Source organism: Sminthopsis crassicaudata, chromosome 3 (assembly GCF_048593235.1).
Source record: "Sminthopsis crassicaudata isolate SCR6 chromosome 3, ASM4859323v1, whole genome shotgun sequence".
NCBI classification, from domain to species: Eukaryota; Metazoa; Chordata; class Mammalia; order Dasyuromorphia; family Dasyuridae; genus Sminthopsis; species Sminthopsis crassicaudata.
Window position 1 is genome coordinate 78,197,768 of NC_133619.1, and position 21,502 is coordinate 78,219,269.

The 21,502-nt window shown below is 34.5% G+C and overlaps 1 protein-coding gene across 5 annotated transcripts in view; it reads right to left on the reverse strand.

Annotated features, from left to right (window-relative positions):
• Positions 1-21,502, reverse strand: part of PARD3B (par-3 family cell polarity regulator beta) — a 1,277,739-nt gene that overhangs the window by 229,681 nt on the left and 1,026,556 nt on the right. For all 5 annotated transcript variants that reach the window (XM_074298957.1, XM_074298956.1, XM_074298955.1 and 2 more), the window contains one exon: positions 1,051-1,161. In XM_074298957.1, the coding sequence (XP_074155058.1) occupies positions 1,051-1,161 (111 nt within the window). The remainder of the gene's footprint in view (positions 1-1,050; positions 1,162-21,502) is intronic.

A 21,502-nucleotide genomic window follows, 5' to 3' on the forward strand; every position in this document is an offset into this window, starting at 1 on the left:
TCACTTGTATTATGCCAAGAAAACCTAAATAGGGTCACAAGAGTCAGAAAGGTTGAACTCCAATATTTCTGACACCAGTTACAGGTAGTTCTGTATCCTCTTTACTACCTCACTGCTTCCCTTAATTCTAGATTCTATCTTCTTTTATGAAAAGCTTATTTCAAATCTAAATAAGGAAGAATTTACTGAAAGATAAAGCTGCCTGAAAAGAAATGGGATACCTAGCATGAAATTTATGTTCCTGGTTGTATTCAAATGGATATTGGATGGATACTTGTTAGGGATTTTTTTTAAATGGAAATTCATCCATCAGTTAATGATTAAAGTAGAAGATGTAAATCTTTTCCAACTTTCTGAATTTATGGAAATTCAAAGCTCTGTATGCATTTATGCAAACTGATGAGCTTTGTTGACTGGTTCCAAGAAGGTACCATGTTAAATTAAAATAGGGAGTACTGACTTCCATAGGAACAGAATTAGAGGAAGATTGGGTACATTTACACTCAACATTTACATGTAACTTGGTGAATGAATGACTAGTCTTGGATCTGAAAGAACTGAGTTCAAGGACTGCCTTGATTTCATGCAAATTATTTTATCTAGGGCAAGTCTGTGCCTTTCAATGTCCCAGGCAACTTTTAGGAAGCATTAATTATTGTTATCAAAGGAGATTGCCCTCTTTGATTTCTGTCAAGCCATTTTGTCATCCATTTTTCCATTTTTTCCTTTAACATTGTGTCCCCTCTTAAATCCTAAGAAACCCTGATAAAGTGTTTGTCTTTGATCTAAGAGAGATGGCCAAGTGATCATTCTTTTTAACAACCTATTGGCCTTGTTAACAAAAATTATTAAATTGCCCCCCAAAAAGCATTGATTATATAACAGCTGCTGATCTTTATCAGGAGATATAAAGTCCATATCAGAAATTCCATCTACTATCGGAATTATAGAGCTGAGCAAAAGGAAGGAAAAAAATAATGTTCAATAATGTTGGATGGATTCCCTTCACAGAAAGCTATGTCTATAATTGAAAACAAGATTTGGGCTCACCTTTCACGTTCTTCCTTCATTTTCTCTAGTTCTTCTTCTTGGAGAATGCCTTGCTTTAGGTTTCCCTTTTGTTCATTTTTTCCACCTTTATCCTCTTTTTTCTTCCCAAATCTGCAAAGACACAAAGGATAAGGAGTAAGAGATGATTAGTAATAATCCTATTATGCTTATAGTTATTCTTAGCAACAATGATTCTTGCTGTAATTCTTGTTCATTTTACAGCTATGGTGGATAGCCATTATTGGGGGGTGGATTGCCAGGTGGAAGGGACAACAATCATAATAATGGAAATAACTCGAAATCATATAACATTCTAAGGTCTGCAAAACACTTTCATCAAAATAGCCTCATGATATTGTTTTAAATTTTATACATATGTATACATACAAGAAAATATATACACACATATCCCTCATATTTGACTGATATTCAGACTGATATCTATTTGAATACTTAAATCTCATATTTCATCACCCTCAAATCTATTGCCTTCAGAGCAGCTCAAGCCCCCAGAGGAGTAGCCATATATATGTCAATGATGATGTGAATATTACAATTTCTATTTTATAGATGAGGTGATTAATTAAATAAGCTGTTAAGTCAGTAAGCATTTAGCAAACATTTACTATATATCAGGCACTGTGCTAAGTATTGAAGATAGCAATGAAAGGCAAAACCAATTCTTGCTCTCAATTAGCTCACATTATGATGGGAGAAACAACATGGAGATAATTATGTATTTACAAGACATAAAATTTAATGGAAGGTAATCTCAGAGCCAGCTCAGTGGTGCAGTGGATATGGTGTCAGTCAAGAAGACCTGGGTTCAAATGAGACCTTAGACACTTACTGGCTGTGTGACCCTGGGCAAGTTCTTTAATCCTGTTTGCCTCAGTTTATTCATCTGTAAAATGAATTGGAGAAGAAACAGCAAACCACTCCAGTATCTTTGCCAAGAAAACCTCCAATAGGATCACAAAATAGTGTATGAAACTAAACAATAATCTCAGTGGAGTAATTGGGATGGGAAGGAATTGGAGGCTGAGAAAAGCATTGTGCAGAAGGTGGGATAAGAGATGTTCTGAAGGAAATCAGAGAAGCCAGGAAGTGGAGTTGAGGAGGGAAAGTCATCTTCATCTTTTGTCTCACAGTTTTTTTAACTTTCACAGAAATTTGGCCTTCTAGGAAGACATCATGTCTGGGATTTCCAGTGGGAGCTATTTCTTCTCTCTTGCTCTTGCCCTCATCAGCACACAAGAGCAGGAAGAAAAAACATCATTATACTTTTTGCTCTACATTACCAATTTGCTCTCTACTACCTTCCCATACTGCAACTTCATCTCTTTGGAGAGTCGTTCCATCCAGGTATTAACCCCTGTTAGAACTTTGTTGCTGTCATTTATAGGATTCTTCTCTCTTTAGAAATTTCCAACCTGACTCAATCTTTCTTTTTATCTCAACTCTTCACCTCATACTTGAGGACTTCAATATTCAGGCTGACATTTTCTTGAATGCTTAAATCTCACATTTTATCATCTTCAAATCTAATCACCTTCAATGGATCTCAACCACCCAGAAAAAGTAGCCAGATATTAGCTCTCAGTATTATTCATCATGGAGCTAGAACTCTGAAATTCCTTTCTTTGGAAGAACCTTATTCTATCTTTCCTTCTGCCTTGCTCTTAAACTTATTCTTCATCATCATCACAACCTTCAGTTTTTCCTTTCCTTGCTTAGTTGTGAATCCAAAATCACTCCTATGATCCCTTTTCTCCTCTCTTCTCCAGCTGCTGACAATCACTGAAGAGAGACACATAACTCTTTCAATTGTGTTTACTCAGAATTCATGTTATCTAATGTAAATAAATTCTCAATGTAGTCCTGGCATTCTGATTCCTTGATCAAGCTCCCTGAATCAGCTATTCTAAATCTCCAACTTTCCTGAGCAAAGCACGATACTTTTCCATAAGCTCCCCTAACCCCTGTCTTCCATACCTCAAAAGTCCACATCTTGAAATATTCACTTTTCCTTTGCCCTGAGGAAGGGGTGAACCTTTTCTTTCTTTGCCGAGGATAATGTTACTACTTGTGCCTTTGATTCCACCTCCTTTAGATTCCTCTGGAACTTTGCTCCATTAATCATATTCCTTTCCCAACAATACATTCTATCAGTGTCTAAGTCTAGGTCTTCCCTACCCTGATGTAAGTTTGACAAGTCCTTTAGGACTTAAAGGACTAGGCTTTAGGACTCTACTTTCCAAAATTCTCTGAATGGGAATGTTGTAAATTTGTAGTTGAGGAAATGGAAGGCCCTGGACCCTGAGATGTCTGACAGTTGGGAGAACAAGTTCTAGTGGAGAAAGTGACAAGACACCATCTGGAGAGTTGAGTAGAAAGAATCCACCATTCAGGGGATGTATTCTTCTTTGCCTTTCCTTCACTCTTCCTCCCATCACCTCCAGGCCACCTAACCCAAACCAGCTGCTACATCAGTAGAACATCCTTCATCAGAATCCAACCAGGGCCCATGGGTAAACTGGGTGAAATTGGCTTTTTATACCACTTGGATGGACTACAAGCCTTCCAGTGAAATAGAGGACCATTATATCTTACCATCTGCCTTGTCATTGCATCTTACAGTCCTTCAGGCCTTACCATCTGCCCTGCCACTGTGTTCTCCAGAGTCCTGTTGTCCAATTTGCAGGTACATCCTAATGAACTCTGGGTTTTTCCATTCACCTTGATATAACTCTTATGATTTGGGGACTTTTTCATCCATCTTTCAGCTAAAATCCCAAATTGGAGAGTGGTATCCTTGAAAGCAGAAATTCTCACCATTTTTTTTCTATTTATATTTCCAGCTCTTAGCATATTGCTTGGCACATAATAAACACTTAACATTGTTTTCTTTCAATCACTAGTTGTAGTCAAACCTACAAAGAGGCATAAAAATTGAGATGTTTAACAAAGACACAAATTAGGAAGTGAAGTTCAAAAAATAGATTAAATCAGAGGATCCTCTTAGTCAAGAAAACATTCTTCTTTATATTCTAAAGATTTTTTTTAAAAGACCATTGCAAGTATAATTCTACATGAAACAGCACATTCTTTAAGGGAATAATAAAATCTGAAAGGGTTTTCCCCCTTATGTTACTATAAATATAGGGTTAAATATAAAGACTATTACTTTTATAAAATAGCTGGGGAAATTTTAAACTAAAAGAGCATAGCAGAATCAATCTTTCTCATGAAGAAGAGATATCACCATAGACAAGGACTCCAGAGGTTGCAAAAAAGAGAAATTCTGTCACCAATTGCCCACTGGAGCTAAGCTTGGATGTACAGCAATATACATTAGAGATGGTGCACATGGTGGAGATTACTAGGGAGTTATGTCCAACAGGAATATCTTAATAACAACACCAAAAGACAATGGTGATCAGAATCACAAGTAGATGTTTCATTTTCATACATATGCCCTGATCACCTATGCTCCCTCTGTATGTTTCCTTTCTGTGACTACTTTTCTTATACAGAATATACCCTAGAAAATGTTTTATTACTTATACTATTCATTAACTGTCTCTTTTTAATTACGTCATCTAATTAACTATTAAAGGAAAGTACATTGGTGAATGCACATAGGTTAGTTACTATTTTGAGTGGACGTAGATCTATGAAATATCTTGAGTCTGGGATAGTCTTGACTAGGGAATCTATTCTACAGGTTGAACAGACAACCCCAATTATGAGTCAAAAAACCTTATTTGGCCTTGCCATCCCCTCTAGCTAACATTCTATATCTCTTTGCTATTTTACTGCCAAGTTATTTGGAAAACTATCTATCATCACTGCCTTCATTTCTTCTTCCCTGACTTTTCTGTACCATTTGACACTGTCAATCTTTCCTTTCTTGAAATGTTCTTCTCTTTTCTTCCAGTGATTTCTATAAGACTAGATTCTTTTCTGAGCTGTCTGACTATACTTATATATCTTTGCTAGAATGTTAGCCATCTTTTTTCCAATTAACTGTGGATACCTCCAAGGCTTTGTCTGGGGACATCTATTCTTCTGTCTCTACAATCTTCCTCTTGGTGATCTCAACAGCTCAAGACCAGACATCCAGCCTCAATCTCTCTTTTGAATTAATTTCCAAGTGGTGAATATCAATAAGACAATTCCACTTAGATGATCTCTCAGCATTTCAAATTCAAAATGTCTAAAACAGAATTTTGGGGAACCACTATCTTTCAAATTACCCAAGGTCAGAACCTTGATCTCATTCATAACTCTTCCTTTTCTATCAAGTTACATGTTTAATTGATTATCATTATTAATTTAACTCCCCAATACAATTCACATTCATCTACCTTCTTCACTCAAATGACAATATATCCTAATTTGAATTTATCTTGGTAGTGAATAAGAATCTACTAGAAAGGTAACATGACTATTTTTGTGCAAAAGGATGATTAATCAGGAAGTGGTACAAAGGATAAAAGAATGAAGAGGAGAGAGGGGAGAGGGAGGCAGAAAGATTTTATAAGAGCCTCTTGTAATAGTTCAAGAGGGTAATAATGAGGACATGTGTTAGTGAAGTGGCAGTGAAAATAGCAAGGAAGGAAGCAATGTGAAAGTTACCATGGAGTAGAATAGATTGAATTTAATATCTGATCAAGTACTACAGTGCCAGAGAGAAAAGAGACAGAAATAAAATCAAAGGTTCAAATATAGGAAATTAATGAGAGTATCTCAGAAATTCAGAAACTATGGAATCAGAAGAAGTAGGTTTTTGGGGAAAGAGTAAGCTTGATTTTGAATATGTTGAGTTTGAGGTACTGAAGAAGCATCAAGGTAGAAACCTGTAATAATTTGAAGTTTGAGAGTTCAAGATGGGAGAGAATAAATTTGGGAGTCATCTGTGTAACGATGATAGTTAAAAGGATAGCTGAATGATCAGAAGCTGTGATCTCAAAATGACTCTCCCTGTGATAATGATGTCTGGTAGAAAAAATCATTGTGAGGATTCTGAAATGAAATGAGTCTCTCCCTACACCACCTCACCCCCCCCACCCCAGAAGATGATAAAAACAACAATGACACAAAAAATGCTAGACTGTAAAGGCTAGATTAAAATCTGCTTCTTTTCCATGTTCCAAACATACTGTCTTCTGTGTAGATTTTTTTTAAACCTTTGGAGATTAGAGATGGAAGAGAGCCTGATATCAAAGGCAGAGGCAATATTCTAGCACCTGCCACACTCTTTATGGCTTTAGCTAGTAAATTATTCTTTACTCTATCAAGTAAAAATAGCTTAGTAGTACTGTGGAGACAGAATAGGAAAGCATGTTAGATAAGGGAAATGAGGGATGTATACACATTCTGTAAAGCTATGTTTTCCAAACTAATTTAGCCATGGAAAACTGTTGGATTTGAACCATAGTGATGGAACCCAAAAATAAACAGGGAGGTCTTAAGATAAAGGACTAGTCAGAAAAATCTGGGAACCAACTGGAAGAAATTAATTTCCCTACTAAAAATTGCTACATAGAATATGTATTTAGGATACAAAGATAATTCCACATTTAACATTTTAGTGGACAAAACTATCAAAAGCAATGACATTTTCTCATGGAATCCTTATTTGTATCATCAAAGATTCTTTCAGCAGAACCATTTGGGAAATGCAGCCATAGAGCAATGACTTTTCTTATCAGTAAGTTTCAATAGCTGTCAAATCAAGCAAAGACAAAAAAAATGACAAATTAATTAACTCTTGTATATGATCCTATGCTCAAGTTCAAGCAAAAATGGCCATGATCTATGAGGAATTAATTTTATTTGACAAATATAATGGTCACAAATCAACTTAAAAACACAAAAATAAGCCTGAGCAAAGTAGAAAGCAGTCCAGGAATTTGACTTTAAAGATACCAGGGAGATAATCTCGTTCAAATACCCACTCTCATTTAATAGTCAAGTATAATGAGGCCCAGAGAAGCATCATTATTAAAAAACACAGAAACTGGCAAAGCTGAAACTAGAACTCAAATCTCTTTACCTTCACTTCAATATCCCATTTACTCTACTCTATGAATTAATATAAAATGCAAAATTTTCTTATTTCACCCTGAGTTAACTTTTTTTTTTTGGGGGGGGGTGGGGGGAGTGGTACCTGGCAGTTGTAGTATATAATTTAGTTTTATATTTAAATCTTTGTTTTTGTTTTTTTTCCCTTTTTGCATTTCATTTTTTTGGGGGGATATTCTCATTAGGAGTATAAAGGGAAGAATTGAAGTTTAAACAAATCAATTCATTACCTGTTAGCTATTCTGATAAGAACTTTCACAAAGTGGTATATAGAAATTACTAGTTAAAATCATGATTTTTACCCAAAGCTTTTGAGATAAGAACTCACTATTTGACAAAAACTGCTGGGAAAATTGGAAATTAGTAGGCAGAAACTAGGTGCTGACAACACAGTGCATACCAAGATAAGGTTGAAATTGGTTCATGATCTACACATAAAGAATGATATTGTAAACAAATTAGAAGAACATAGGATAGTTTACCTGTCAGGCCTGTGGAAGAGAAAGGAATTTGTGACTAAAGAAGAACTGGAGATCATTATTGATCATAAAATAGACAATTTTGATTATATTAAGTTAAAAAGTTTTTGTACAAACAAAACTAATGCAGACATGATTAAAAGGAAAGCAATAAATTGGGAAAACATTTTTACATTCAAAGGTTCTGATAAAATCCTCATTTCTAAAATATATAGAGAATTGACTCTAATTTATAAGAAATCAAGCTATTTTCCAATTGATAAATGGTCAAAGAATATGAACAATTTCCATGTGAGGAAATTGAAACTATTTTTAGTCATATAAAAAGGTGCTTTAAATCACTATTGATCAGAGAAATGAAAATTAAGACAATTCTGAGATACCACTACCCACCTCTCAGATTGGCTAAAATGGCAGGAAAAGGTAATGATGAATGTTGGAAGAGATGTGGGAAAACTGGGACACTAATACATTATTGATGGAACTGTGAATGGATCCAACCATTCTGGAAACCAATTTGGAACAATCCTCAAAAAGTGATCAAATTGTGCATATCCTTGATCCAGCAGTGTTTCTACTGGGCTTATATATCAAAGAGATCTTAAAGGAGAGAAAGGGACCCACATGTGCAAAAATGTTTGTGGCAGCCCTTTTTGTAATGGCAAGAAACTGGAAACTGAATGGATGCCCATCAATTGGAGAATGGCTGAATAAATTATGGTATATGAAGGTAGTAGAATATTATTGTTTTATAAGAAAAGACCAGCAGGATAATTTCAGAGAGACCTGGAGAGACTTACATGAATTAATGCTAAGTGAAATGAGCAGAACCAAGAGATCATCATATATGGCAACAAGATTATATGATGATCAATTCTGATAGACATGGTTTTCTTCAACAATGAGATGATTCCAACCAATTCTAATTGTTCAGTGATGAAAAGTCATCTCTCTCAGAGACTGAATGTGTTCCAACATAGCATTTTCACTCTTTTTGTTGTTGTTTGCCTGCATTTTATTTTGCTTCTCCTTTTTTCTTGTGCAGCACAATAATTGTATAAATATGTATGCATATATTGGATTTAACATATATTCCTACCATGTTTAACATAAAAAATAAAATAAAATCATGATTTTATGTTTCCTAAGCATTTCTATAATCTCTAGCACCTAAGACCTTATTATCACAAATAATTATGAGTCAGCTACATTGGATTACACTTTAAATGCATTAAGAGTTAAAAAAGAAATAATATAGCTTTCAAAATGCACTAAGGAAGACTCCTATGATGACTATTTTGAAAAAGTGAATAATCATTTTTACTTTATTGTTCATATGTATTTTGATATATCAGACTTGCTTAAGTAATATACATATTTATGTAGTTACTGCTTATATGTAACAACTTGCTTTAAAATTTATTTATCAGTTAATACTATCTGATAGCAATGAGCTGGACATTATAAGGAAGAGGGGAAGGGGACAGTATCAACCTGTATGGCAAAAGTTTATATACTACAACTGCTAGGTACCATTTAAAGTTTATGGAGAAATTCCTTCTGCCCAAAAATATCTCCCTCAGGCTGCCTCATTTTTTTTTTTTTTTTTTTTAATTTCACTTTAGGCTTTCCCCTAACTTTTATCGATTGGGCTCTTTTAGGTTAACAAACTTTCTTTTTTGAAGCTCTTCTCTGACAAGATATGTATGAATATATCTTGTATATCTTAGGGGTATCAGTGAAATCAGAAATACTGTGCTCCTAACTTCTAACAAAGGCAAAAGTACTAAGGGAATGGAAGTTTTGATTTGATGAAGATGGGATAAGGAGGGAGAGGCAATTATGGAAGATAAAAAGTGGCTTCCTTTCCAGATGAAAAGTAGCCCTTGATAGTCAGAGAGTTAGCACAAAAGCACTGAGATCTTAAGTGGCTAACAGAGGAATGTAAGAATAAGATGGAAAAATACAGAAGGGAGAGTAGGAAAGCACCAAACACAACCTCCATAGAAATCACCAATATGAATAAACTCTCAGGATGTAGTGCATGGAATCAGGCTTGACATCAAAATGACCTGGTTCAAAGCCTATTTCAATCCCTTTCTAGTCGTCTGGTGTTAGGAAGACACTTCATCTCTCTGTGCCTCAGTTTGTCCATCTGTTATGTGACGGCTTGGGTTCAATGACCTTTCCAAGCTTTCAATCTATGATCCTAAGATCTAATAAACTGCTTTATCAATGAGACTATTTGAGGGATTAATAAACGCTTCATAAAAGCAGAAGTGAATTTGTAAACATCTCCATTTTTCTGGGTTTGGTGAATTCAACCCCTATTGTAGAACTATTGGTCTTATTTGATAGTTATTTAAATGTCTACAAGTCCTACAGACTAAAAATGGTTGAAACAGAAACTGGAGCACAAGAGCTCACAGGCCTCTCTGCCCAATTTCCACAGCCTACCCTAAAGCCCTCCCATAAAAGGCCTCTGTTGTCTGATGTATTCTGAATTGGGTTCTGAATTAGCATATACAGAAGCTGATGAAATTAATTTCCCTCCATGGAAGTCTCTTAAGGTTTTTATGCAGTTCACTTTTTTTTTTTTTTTTTTTTTTTTTAAATTCGCCCAGCAAGTTTCTTCGTATTGTGTGATAGAAGTACTGGAATCTGATAAAAATTCAAGAGAAATTACCTAATTAGAAGGTTTTAAGGGGTTTTGTTTTGAACCCCCAAAGGCAGTGATATCAGTAGCTATGATGCTTATGCTATTGATATAATAAAGAACCAACCAACCAACATTTGTTGCAGACAAGTCTTTATTTGCTAAGAAAAAACCCTACATTCTTTTTTTTTCCTCCCAGGAACCCTCCCGTTTGCTGATGGTTGCTAGGGCCTTTGCCTGTGAATATGAATAAGGGGAGGGGAATGCTATAAAACTATTAGCTTGCTTTTTACAATGGAAGGGCAATATTTTAAACCCTGTGAGTCCAGGCTGCCACATGCAAAAGTAGATACCGGGTTTGCTTTATGGGATCTGTCTAAAGGTAGAAGCTGAGTGACTCATGCTATTGTCAAAGCTCATGCACCTGGAAACGCGTTTACTGCTTGGATGCTTTTCTTCTTTGCACAATTTATGCTTTAGTCACTGAAGAAAACCCCAATATTTGAGAAGAATCATGAATTCAGAAATTTCACCAATAAACACAAATAGAATCAAATAGTTGAATCCTCATAATGGGGATTTCTAACCTATGTATTCATTCTGGTATACATATCTATACGTCTAGATGTACATTTATACACACACACACACACACACACACACACACATATATATATATATATATACACAAATATATTATTTATGTGTGTATATACATTGATTTCTCTGTCTCTCTTTCTGATTTATTTGTATTATGTTTCCATGATAATGATAAATAGCCAAGAAAACAATTGCATATTCTTAATTCTTCTAAGAGCTTTATCTCTTACTTCCTTTAAGGATTCACATCCCTTCCCACTGACTGTCAAACAACTAATTTTCCCTGGGACTGTCAGTACCCTTATTCCTGGGATTGAACATTCAAACATAATTCCAAAATCTGTAGTCCTGGCTACTTCTCATTCCTGAGCCAAGAATCTTCAGATCTCTAGTATGTTCATGTTTGCTTTTAGGCTTAAAAAGCAGGGAGGTCCCACAAAATCCAGAGATTTCTGCCTAAGTGGATGAAACATCTGCTGGGCAGAGGTCTAAGCAGCTTGTTTCCTAAATTTAGGAGTTGAAGATGCTTCAACTAATTAGCTTTTCTCATGTTGGGAAAGTAGGAAATACAATGGGATTAAAGCCACTGAAAGAATGAAAATTAATTCTATGGCACATAGAAAGTAAAATGAACATATGAAAAAATAATACAAAAAGACTGATTTGTAAATATAGCTAAGTGATCTTTGAATCACAGAACAGTTTCTTTTGCTAACATTTTTGTGGTAAATGAAAAATGTATTCAGAGATTATTAGAGGAGCACTCCATTATAAAAGGCTGGAAATTCAGAAAAAGAGGCCTGAAATTAAAGTTAAATGAAAATAAGAGTGAATGAGTAAGGAAGAAAGATAAAGATACTAATAAGGTATGATTTTCAGGTCCACATGGGGACCATAAAAAGCTTATTAACTGCCACTACCAGACTGAGTTTAAGTTATTCGATCACTCAGTTTTATAGAAGAAAGAATACTCTCCAGGAGCAGGGCTATGCTTTGATTAATTACTTTCATACATACATTTTTACCAGGTCTTAGATATCATTGGAAAACGGTGAGTCAGACTGAATGCTTAAGATTTCATAGACAAATTCATTTTGTATTTATGTTAATTGGGGCATTAATGAAATACATTTTTTTATTATTGTTAAATAGGTTTTTATTAAATATTTACTTACTGGAAAGAAACAGAGTACAGTTTTTTATTTGTTCTTGTGTGTGTGTGTGTGTGTGTGTGTGTGTGTGTGTGTGTGTGTGTGTTGTGGTGTGTGTTTTTAAAGAAATCTTAGTATTTTCTTCAGCAGAATTTTTTGGTGGATATTTCAGCACGGACAGATTCAAAGCCCAGGTACCACATCCCAACTACAATGGGTCATGAGTACTCTGGGGTATTTGGCAATATTGCCTTATTTGGATATGTCCAGCTTGTGCTGGAAGTTCTTCCAATGCTGTTCTATTTCCAAGGGGATAAAGAAGACAAAATCAGGTTCCTCAGGATTCAATACTATTTAGCTGACCCTTACATTGCTCTTAGCTACTTCTTTTTATTGTTGAATAAATACGGAAAGCCAAGACCAATCTCTTGCTATCTCTAATATCATCAGGCTAGACAGTTTGATCTCAGGTAATGAAATCCCTGATTTGTCTTTGTTGACAAACAGTTTAGCCAATCAATGCCCTTAGGAGAAAAAAAAAAAGGCAAGGAAATGATCTAATAGCTCTACATACTATTTCTTGGACTCTATTATAATAATATTCTTGCAACCTTAACATTTGCATACTTAACTTACCATGAAAATTCTGGATTCTGTGAGTATCTGATGTTTCATTTGTGCAAACACAGCCTCCCAATCTCTACTCTTCCTTTCCTACTGACTCTCCGACCCTGTCCCCACCCTCTCCTAGCCACTGTAAAATCATGGAAGGAAAGGCCACAGTTTTGGAAGTAAAACCCCACCTAGTAAACCACATTTTTTTTTTTTTTTCTGTTGACCGGAGGCAATTTTCCAAATGCTACGCTCTTCTCATGCCCAACCTGCCCTAGCTCACTTCAAAACTGTACAACAGATTCATCCTGTAGAAGGAAGCACTTCCAGGCAGGAAACAACTCAGAGGCTGCCATTCCCAGGGCAAGTGGGATCATCTCAGAAAAATACATGGCAAAGGAAAAACTGACCATTGTCAAAGGAATTAAATCCAGTGAGGGCTCATTAAAAAGTTAGAAAGAAACTGTAGAACTCATTTGCATTTTCTAAACAAAATGACAAATCCAACTTAGATTTCCAAAGTGTTCATTAGCCACACAAATATGCCCATGCCCACACTCCCCTTGAGTAAAATTCAGAAGAGATTATAGGTGTTTGTGTGTAACCAGTTACATTTAAAAGAAAAGGTGATATTTGATTCTTTCTATTAATCCCATTAAAAGGACCACTTTAAGAAATGACGCTGGAAGCTATTGCTTCTTCACAGATATTAACAGAAACAGGCAAATTTTCTACAGAATTCTACTGCAGAGAAAAAAGAACAAAATGATTGAGCTCTTAGATCCAGTCTAATGGGAGTGAAACTTATCTTTATAACTCTGATTAAACAAAAAAAATTATCACTTCTTTGATGCCTAAATTAGCATCTTTTCTCCACTATGCTGAATTAATTAGTTGAGTGACAAAAGAATTAGTCCAGATAGGATCAAAGCTGAAATCATATTTATCTGGAATTTGAAATTAAGAACACACAGCATTAACCCTCTCTCTCTCATATAACTTTCTATTGTGTATCTTATCTTCTCAACCTACAGAACTGCTCTTTCACATAAATTATATATTGGGAACTTTTTTTTTTTTTTTTCTCTAATGGAGGCTTATCAGAAAAGACAAAGAGGATTTAAAGAGAAATATTTCCTGGAGGTGGGAACTTTTCCATTGTACTATAAATCCTTAAAGTATGAGACTTTTTTTTTTTTTTTTTTTTTTTTTTTTTTGCCAAGCATTGATTGTGCAAATACAAAAGAAGCAAAATAATTAACACAAGATAGAACTTGTAAGAAATCCTTAAACAATGAGTAGAGTTGATACTCTATTAATACTCATGCTAAGTGAAACTTGGTTTGTTAAACTTTTTGTAAAGATGAAAGCTTTCTCTGAACTTTGAATTTTCTTTCCTTAGAAGAAAAAGCTTTGTTTAATAAGACAGAACTGAGGAGGCTGGATCTTCTGTGTACACACACCTACTCATATTTGGCATTGTTATGCTGGATATGACCTTTCTACAAGTCAAGCTGAAATAAAAAAAAAATAAAAAAACTAAAGGAAAGTAGAAATAGTATGGGATGATGGAAAAGATACAGAATTTGAGTCAAAAAAACCTGGATCCAGAGCTGGCTTTTTCACTAATTAGATTTGTGACTTTGGATAAACCATTGGACCTCTCTAGCTGCAAAGTAAAAGAGATGATTGGACTAGTTAATTTTTAAAGTCTCATTAATGGTCCATTCTATATGATTCAGTCTTAGTTCTGACCAATCAATATAAAAGGAGAAAGAGTAGAGCAGGAAATACAGGGAGTGGAACAAGAAATTAAATAATTATTCTTTGGTGGATTTCTCCAAGATCACAAGCTGAAGGGACAAGAAGTTTAATTGAGTTTGGCTTTAGTGAAGAAGCCAATCATTTTGATTTCTTCAAGTCAACAAGTAGGCAAGCATTTATTAAATGGTTACTAAGAACCAGTTCCTGTATGAAGCACTTGGAATTTACATATAATGAAAAAAGGGAAAGACTATCCCTTCTCTCAAACTTACATTCTAATATAATCTAGCTTTCAGATGCTCAAAACTAAGCATTGAGATCTAGTTGGTTGGTTGGTGGTTCACCTTTCATTTTTGAAGAGGACCAAGGATATCACTAGTGATATCTTGACTTGGATTTAAGTGAACCAGAGCTGCTCAAAGTCCTGAACCTAACTTCCTCTTCTTGAGACCCTGAAGTCCAATGCCAATATAAAAGTCAAGATAACTGATGATGGTCCAAGATGTGTGTGGAGGGGTGAATAAAGTTCTTTCTCAGCTAGGCAGCCCAGTGAATAGAATACCAGGCCTAGAGTTAGAAAGACCTACATTCAGATCTGAGGTTGCTGTGAGAAATGAGATGATATTTATAAAGCACTTAGTGTAATGTCTAACACATAGTAGGCACTACATAAATGCTAGTTATTGCTATTATTGTTATTATGATTTCTCTAGGAAATAATCTCAATGGGAATGGTAGTGGTACTTCCTTTGACTTCACATTATACAGAATTGTTAACTTGAAAAAATGATTTCCTTGGGACAGAGAGCCAAGAACCACAGTTAATTTCATAATTTATTTTTAATATTTACAAAGACATTTCCTCAGTTTAGATTGAACATGTAACCTAATTCCGAATCTTGGAACCCCTATTATTAACAAATTGTTCTACAAGAATTTGTTCTATAATGACAAGTCAAATGCAAAATATTTTGTATAGATGCTATGGAGGGATGTCATCTGTGAAAAGCAGATTTTTCCTTGTGATCCTAAAACTTAAGTGTTCCTGTGATTATGGAATCTTTGGTTTTAGCATTTGAATATTAGTCAGCTGGAGTAGTTGCAATATTTCTCTGGACCTGAATGTAGTCTGATTTGCTACTTAGTTGTATCTCATGCCAGACTAAGAGACCCTGTGAATAACATATGTATTTTTTCCTTCTAAGAACTGAAAACAATTCTTTCAGAGGATGAGGTAATTAGGAATTCTCAATGGCTCTTGATATGTGGTCATGAATCTGATGTCAATACTTTCTGAATAAAGTTAACAATGAATGTCCCTTTTGAATCTGCAAGTCTCATAAGAGAAAAGTAGAAGACTGTTCAATCTTAATTAAGAATCCTATAACCAATCTAGCTATCTTCAAATTTTATTTCGCCAGGGCAGATTTTTCAAGGGAAGAAAATGAAAAATTTCATGATGTTTACAAATGTTGATGAGCTGCAGAACCTTGAGATACAATATAAAATTCTAAAAAAAGAACAGAAATATTCCTTTCAAATTCTCACATGAATTCAGAAACTCAGGAATTGGCAGCAAGACTATGACTTTGGGTTCTGGTTTCTATTCATTGCCTGAAGAGAATAGACTAACTTGGTAGGCTCCTCTGTAGCCAGAATGCCCTAGGTATGCCGCAGATTCAGTTATATCAATCACATGTAAATGTCAAGGTCAATCTATACAAAAGGGAGTAGCAAAATCTTTTGGAAGGTCTTCATTTTTAAACAAGTGATAGAAACAGCATGTGTACTTTCATTATAGCTGTAATAAAAATCATTTAAAAATTGAAATATAGCATTTTTTTTAATCTTAGCAAAATTACAGGTTTAGATGAGAAGAGAGAGAGAAAGAGAATGAGAGAAATAGAGTCAGACAGTGAGATAGATATTGAATCTCTTAGAAGAGGAGGTAGTGAAAAGAAAGAAACAGAGAGATAATTTAAATTTATAGAACATTTTAATCTTTTTTTTTTTTTAAGATGGTACCCATTTCCCTGAGCATTAGTCTCTTTCTTTAACATTTTTGAGCTATGTCGACTTCCAATAAAGTAATCATCCCTTTAAGTAATAACGTAGGCACCTGGTTTCAGCAAAATTATTTTTGGAGGCAGTGCAGTAGTTTTCTTGTAGTCAAGAAAACTTGAGTTCAAATTCACCTTTGGATACTTCCTAGTGGTGTGACCCTAACTAAATAAAATAGTTAACATATCTGTCTCAGTTTCCTCAACTAGAAAATGAGGTTAATAATATCCTGTTAACCTTCCTCCTAAGACTGCAGTGATGATAAAATAAAGTAATATTTGTAAAGTGCTTAGTACAATGATTGGCACATAGTGTGTGTGTGTGTGTCATACATACACACACACACACACACACACACACACACACACACACACACTCCCTTTCCTATAACCCTTTTGGCAGCCATCTTAAAAATTAATGTTTTTAAATTTATAAAACCAAATACACAAAACTGCAAATTATAAGGAAATAACAATATCAAAATATTAAAAAAAAAAAAAAACAACAAGCTCACAAGGGGCAGCTAGGTGGTGTAGCCCTGAAGTCAGGAGGACCTGCGTTCAAATTTGACCTCAGACACTTAACACTTCTGTGTTACCCTGTATGGTCCTAGGCAAGTCACTTAATCCCAATTGCCTCAGCAAGAAAAAAAAGAAAAAAAAAAAAAAAAAGAAAGAAATAAATTAAAAAAAAAACAAGTTCACAGACAAAACTCTCTGCTTTAAAACACATTTCAATTTAGAATTAAACAAAATAAGACAAAATTTCATTATTGTGATCCTAGTCCAGAAAAAAAAACAGTAACACACACAACCATTAGATGTGTGTGTATATAAATATAAATATGTATATATACATTTACATATACAGTAATGTGGCACTTTAATGATTTATAATTTGACCAAAGAAATCAGAAATTGATTTATAGTCTGTCTAAAGCATCAAGCTCTTATTTGCTTGTCCACTAGACTGTGAAACCACTATTCTACTAGGTAAGTATATTTTCCTCTTTCACCCTTTCCCATATCAAAGGCTAATTTTCCTTTGTTTAATAGCACAGACAAATAATTCCTATAAAAGTTTAATTCCATTTTAATATGAGAGATTCTATACCTAAGAAACAACATGGTCACCATTACATATATAGGCTATTTATATCTCACCTGAGATGAAGATTGCTACTTATGTTGGAAAATTAAAAGTCTAGGACTAAAATGTATAAAGAAATATATCTGAGATTTGAACCTCAGAATGGAACATACTAACAGTGCTTTAGGGTAAAGAGTTTGAAAAATCAGAATTATAAATGTCATTTCACAAAATGTGCAAATAGACTGCTTCTATCTCTGGAGTCTTTTTTATGGTAAATTTTTTATTACACTCACTCACTCCCAGCTTTATATATTTAGATTAAATTTTATTTTGATTTTATTTATTTTGATTAAATTTATTTTGATTTTTAAAAGTATCACCCCATGTTCTAATACAATCTAGGAACTCTGGGCAGCCTGAACTCCCCAAAGCCTTCAGTCCATAATAGCAAGGGACTGTACTGATCATGGATAAGGAATAGGATACACTAAGCAAAGTTATTCAGGCAAAAGTTGAGCTGGCATAAAGTTTGTCAAGCCTTTATTTGGGCTCAGATTTAATGCTCTTAATCTCCTGGTTTTACTACACGTCACCACCTAATATTGAAGCACCTTCTAATAACTAAGCCTTTCTACAAACATCCCAGTCATATTAGATTCTGTAGAAATCCCTAGTATTTGTGTTGATTCATTTTGGAAGGTTGTTTGGAAACCCCAGACTATAAATTATTTCAAGTGTGACTAAACTGTTGTCATTCATTTGACATCCCTCTCCTAATTCTTCCTCCCTCTGCCATTTCTAAGGGCTCAGGATTCTTTCAAATCCATTCTAGCCAGTGATGGGGAAATTGGTTTGGATAAAATAACAATCAGCTCAAACATTATCTGGGTCCTATAAAAATTTCAACTTGGTTGCATTAGCAGTAAATAAAAGAAAGAACAGCTAGGATTAGCTGTATATTATTTGGCTAAGGGAAGCCCCCGCTTCTTGCCTAGCTCATAAAAGCTATATATAGCAAGTGAGAAGGGAAAGGATGTAATTCTAGATAGGGCTCACAAGTTTAGCCAGTTGGTTGAAGCAACTAAATGAAGCAAATTACTATATCTCTAGTAATCATTAATATAAAGGAAGAAAAAAAAAATCCAAAGGGATATGGAAATACATTTAAAAAAATAGAAAGTAGCATTAGGAACACTCTGAGATATGTTAAATCATGTTTAATTTATTATTTATTGGATTTGTATCAGAAGTCTGTGTGTAATCTGTGTATAAAACATTGACTAAATGTAGCCACCTACATATTTCAAAATCAAGCATGTTCAATAATTGCTTCTGAAATATGGGAGGATGGAGAAACTGAACTTTTTAATATATTCAAATTGCTTGGATTGAAAATAGTTCTTATTTATTCTACCATCAATCAATCTCAATATATTTAAAATTGGGAATTAGTTTTAATTTGTCCCCTTTATGGTAGACTTTGGTCTTATATCATATATACACATGTGTTATTTATACATATTTCACTTTTCAAATCAGAAAACACTATATTATTTCTATTATCAGCACATATTATCACTATTATTATTATTATACGGTAGGAGATTTTAGCATTAAGAAACTAACTTTATTCTTTTAGTATGTAAATATTAAATTTCAATATGTAAATACTGAAGAAAAATTGATTGAATAGTCAATCTATTTTGAGTCTTGGGGAGTTTTGAAGACCAAGTATTGTAATTGGCTCTAACTATGTATTCCAGCCTAGTACAGTTGGCCAAATACAACACGGCAACTATGTAGAGACTTCATAAATTTCTCATTATCTTAAGCACATGCCATTTAATATGAATGCATTTCTCAGAAATAATTATCTGATATTAGGTTTGTGGCTGGATATCTAAGCTCCTGGTTTAGAGAACTGTGCTAATGAGGCTAAGGTCACAGTTTTGACCCCTGAGTGAGCCAGTTAACTTCATTCTTTTCAATAACTACAGATTGTGCCTTTGGCCCCCGCCAGCTGTCCTGAAAATATGTGACATTGGTCACAAGGGGCACTGGATTAGTACAAATCTATCATCAGTGCTGGAAAAACAATGAAATGCCAGATTCATTTTAAAAAAAGTTACAGTCTCTTTTAAGGTGTATATGAGAATAATTTTATATGTGAAGACAGATACTACAGGTTTGGTAACAGTGCTTCAGATGACAGAGATCTGTACACAAGACATAGGTCCATAAGTCTATGTGCTTATTAAACACCCATAATGTTAATGTAACAAATTGATTTTAAAATTTTTCTCTAGATGTATGATTTCTATTAGTAGCTCCTAAAAAAGAAATACACTCTACTGATATGGACTAGTAATTTATCTATATTTTACAGTGTTAGGGAACTGCCTGGAGGCTGGCTTCCCCATAGTCATCCAGCTACTAGGCTAAAATTGTGTTCTTTCTTAAAATACAAAATGCTTATCTTTCTTAATTGAAAATCATGATTAAGAATCCAGGGCTGTACTTATAGGTCCATCACAAATTGTCCCAAAATGTGCAGCCTCCAGTGAATCACTTGAATGGATTCACAGGATCTTAGGGTTCAAACATTTAGAACTGGAAGTTATATGTGAAGAAATCTACTTCAACCTTCTAGTAAATGACAGAACCAGGATTTAAATCTTAGCTGATCATCTGAAAAGGGATATTAGGCTAGGTTAATTTAACAGTGTGATCTTGAGTAAGTCACATACTGTAATGCATCAGAACTCTGTACTTGAAACAAGGATTCTTACAAGGTGTTAACTCAGTGGAATTGATAATACAATGGTTAACATGGTCATTAATAGTTCTCTAGTTCAGTATGATCTTCTAGTGATATAATGATTGGCTTATACTTAATATGATGAATGGATTTAATTGTAATAGAGTATTTAAGAGGTCAGAGTCAGACCTAGAGAGGACTGGGACTGACTTAGGGAAGACAGAGGACTGGAGGCTGGAGCACAAGCTCTCAGACTCAGGGAGACTTCAAGACAGAGACCATCGTGGTGGTCCTCCTGCCTCCCCCACAGAAACCAAGACACATTCTGGAGGACCTTCAGAAAGCTGACCAGGGCCTCAGGCAAGGAACAGACTGTGAAGGAGATAATAAAGAATTTGGACTTTATCCCTGGTTATTTTTGTGGTGATTACTCTGCTGAAACAAAGTCTGGTCCAGAAGACCTCCAGAAAACCAACCAGAACATTATAATATACCCTTTCTCAGACTCAATTTCCTTATTGATTAGATAAGGAATAATAATAGCACTCATGTGGAGAAGAGCATATAAGATGACATATGTAAAATGCAGTACAAAACTTCAACAACTATTACTATTATAGCATATAAAATGAAATTAATCTAAAGGTAACTTAATCTAGCAATTTATAGGATCAATTAATAAGTATAGTTATAATGCCAACTAGATTCAGATTCCACAAGGCTTGAAAGGGAACTAGATGGCACAATGAACAGACTTTCAGGCCTAGTGTCAGGGAAAAAAAGTCTTCCTGAGTTCAATCTCACTGCAGACACTTATTAGCTATGTGACCTTGGACAAGTCAATTAACCCATTTTGTCTCAATTACGCAACTGTAAAATGAATGAGAAAATGAAATGGCCAATCACTCCAGTATCTTTGAGAAGAAAACCCAAAATATGTCATGAAGAATTAGATACAACTGGAAAAAACAATGAATTGACTAGGAGCTCACCTTCCTACTACCTTATTTTCAGCTTGTTATCACTCCTGCAATATGCCAAAAGGAACAAAAGAATATAGAAAAGAACCAACAAACATGGTCTTTGCTATCAAGGTCTTAACTTGGCTGAGAACTTCCAAAATAAACAATTACTTGATATTACTTATGTACCAAGTCATGGGTCATCTTTTAAAATTATGACAGAGATT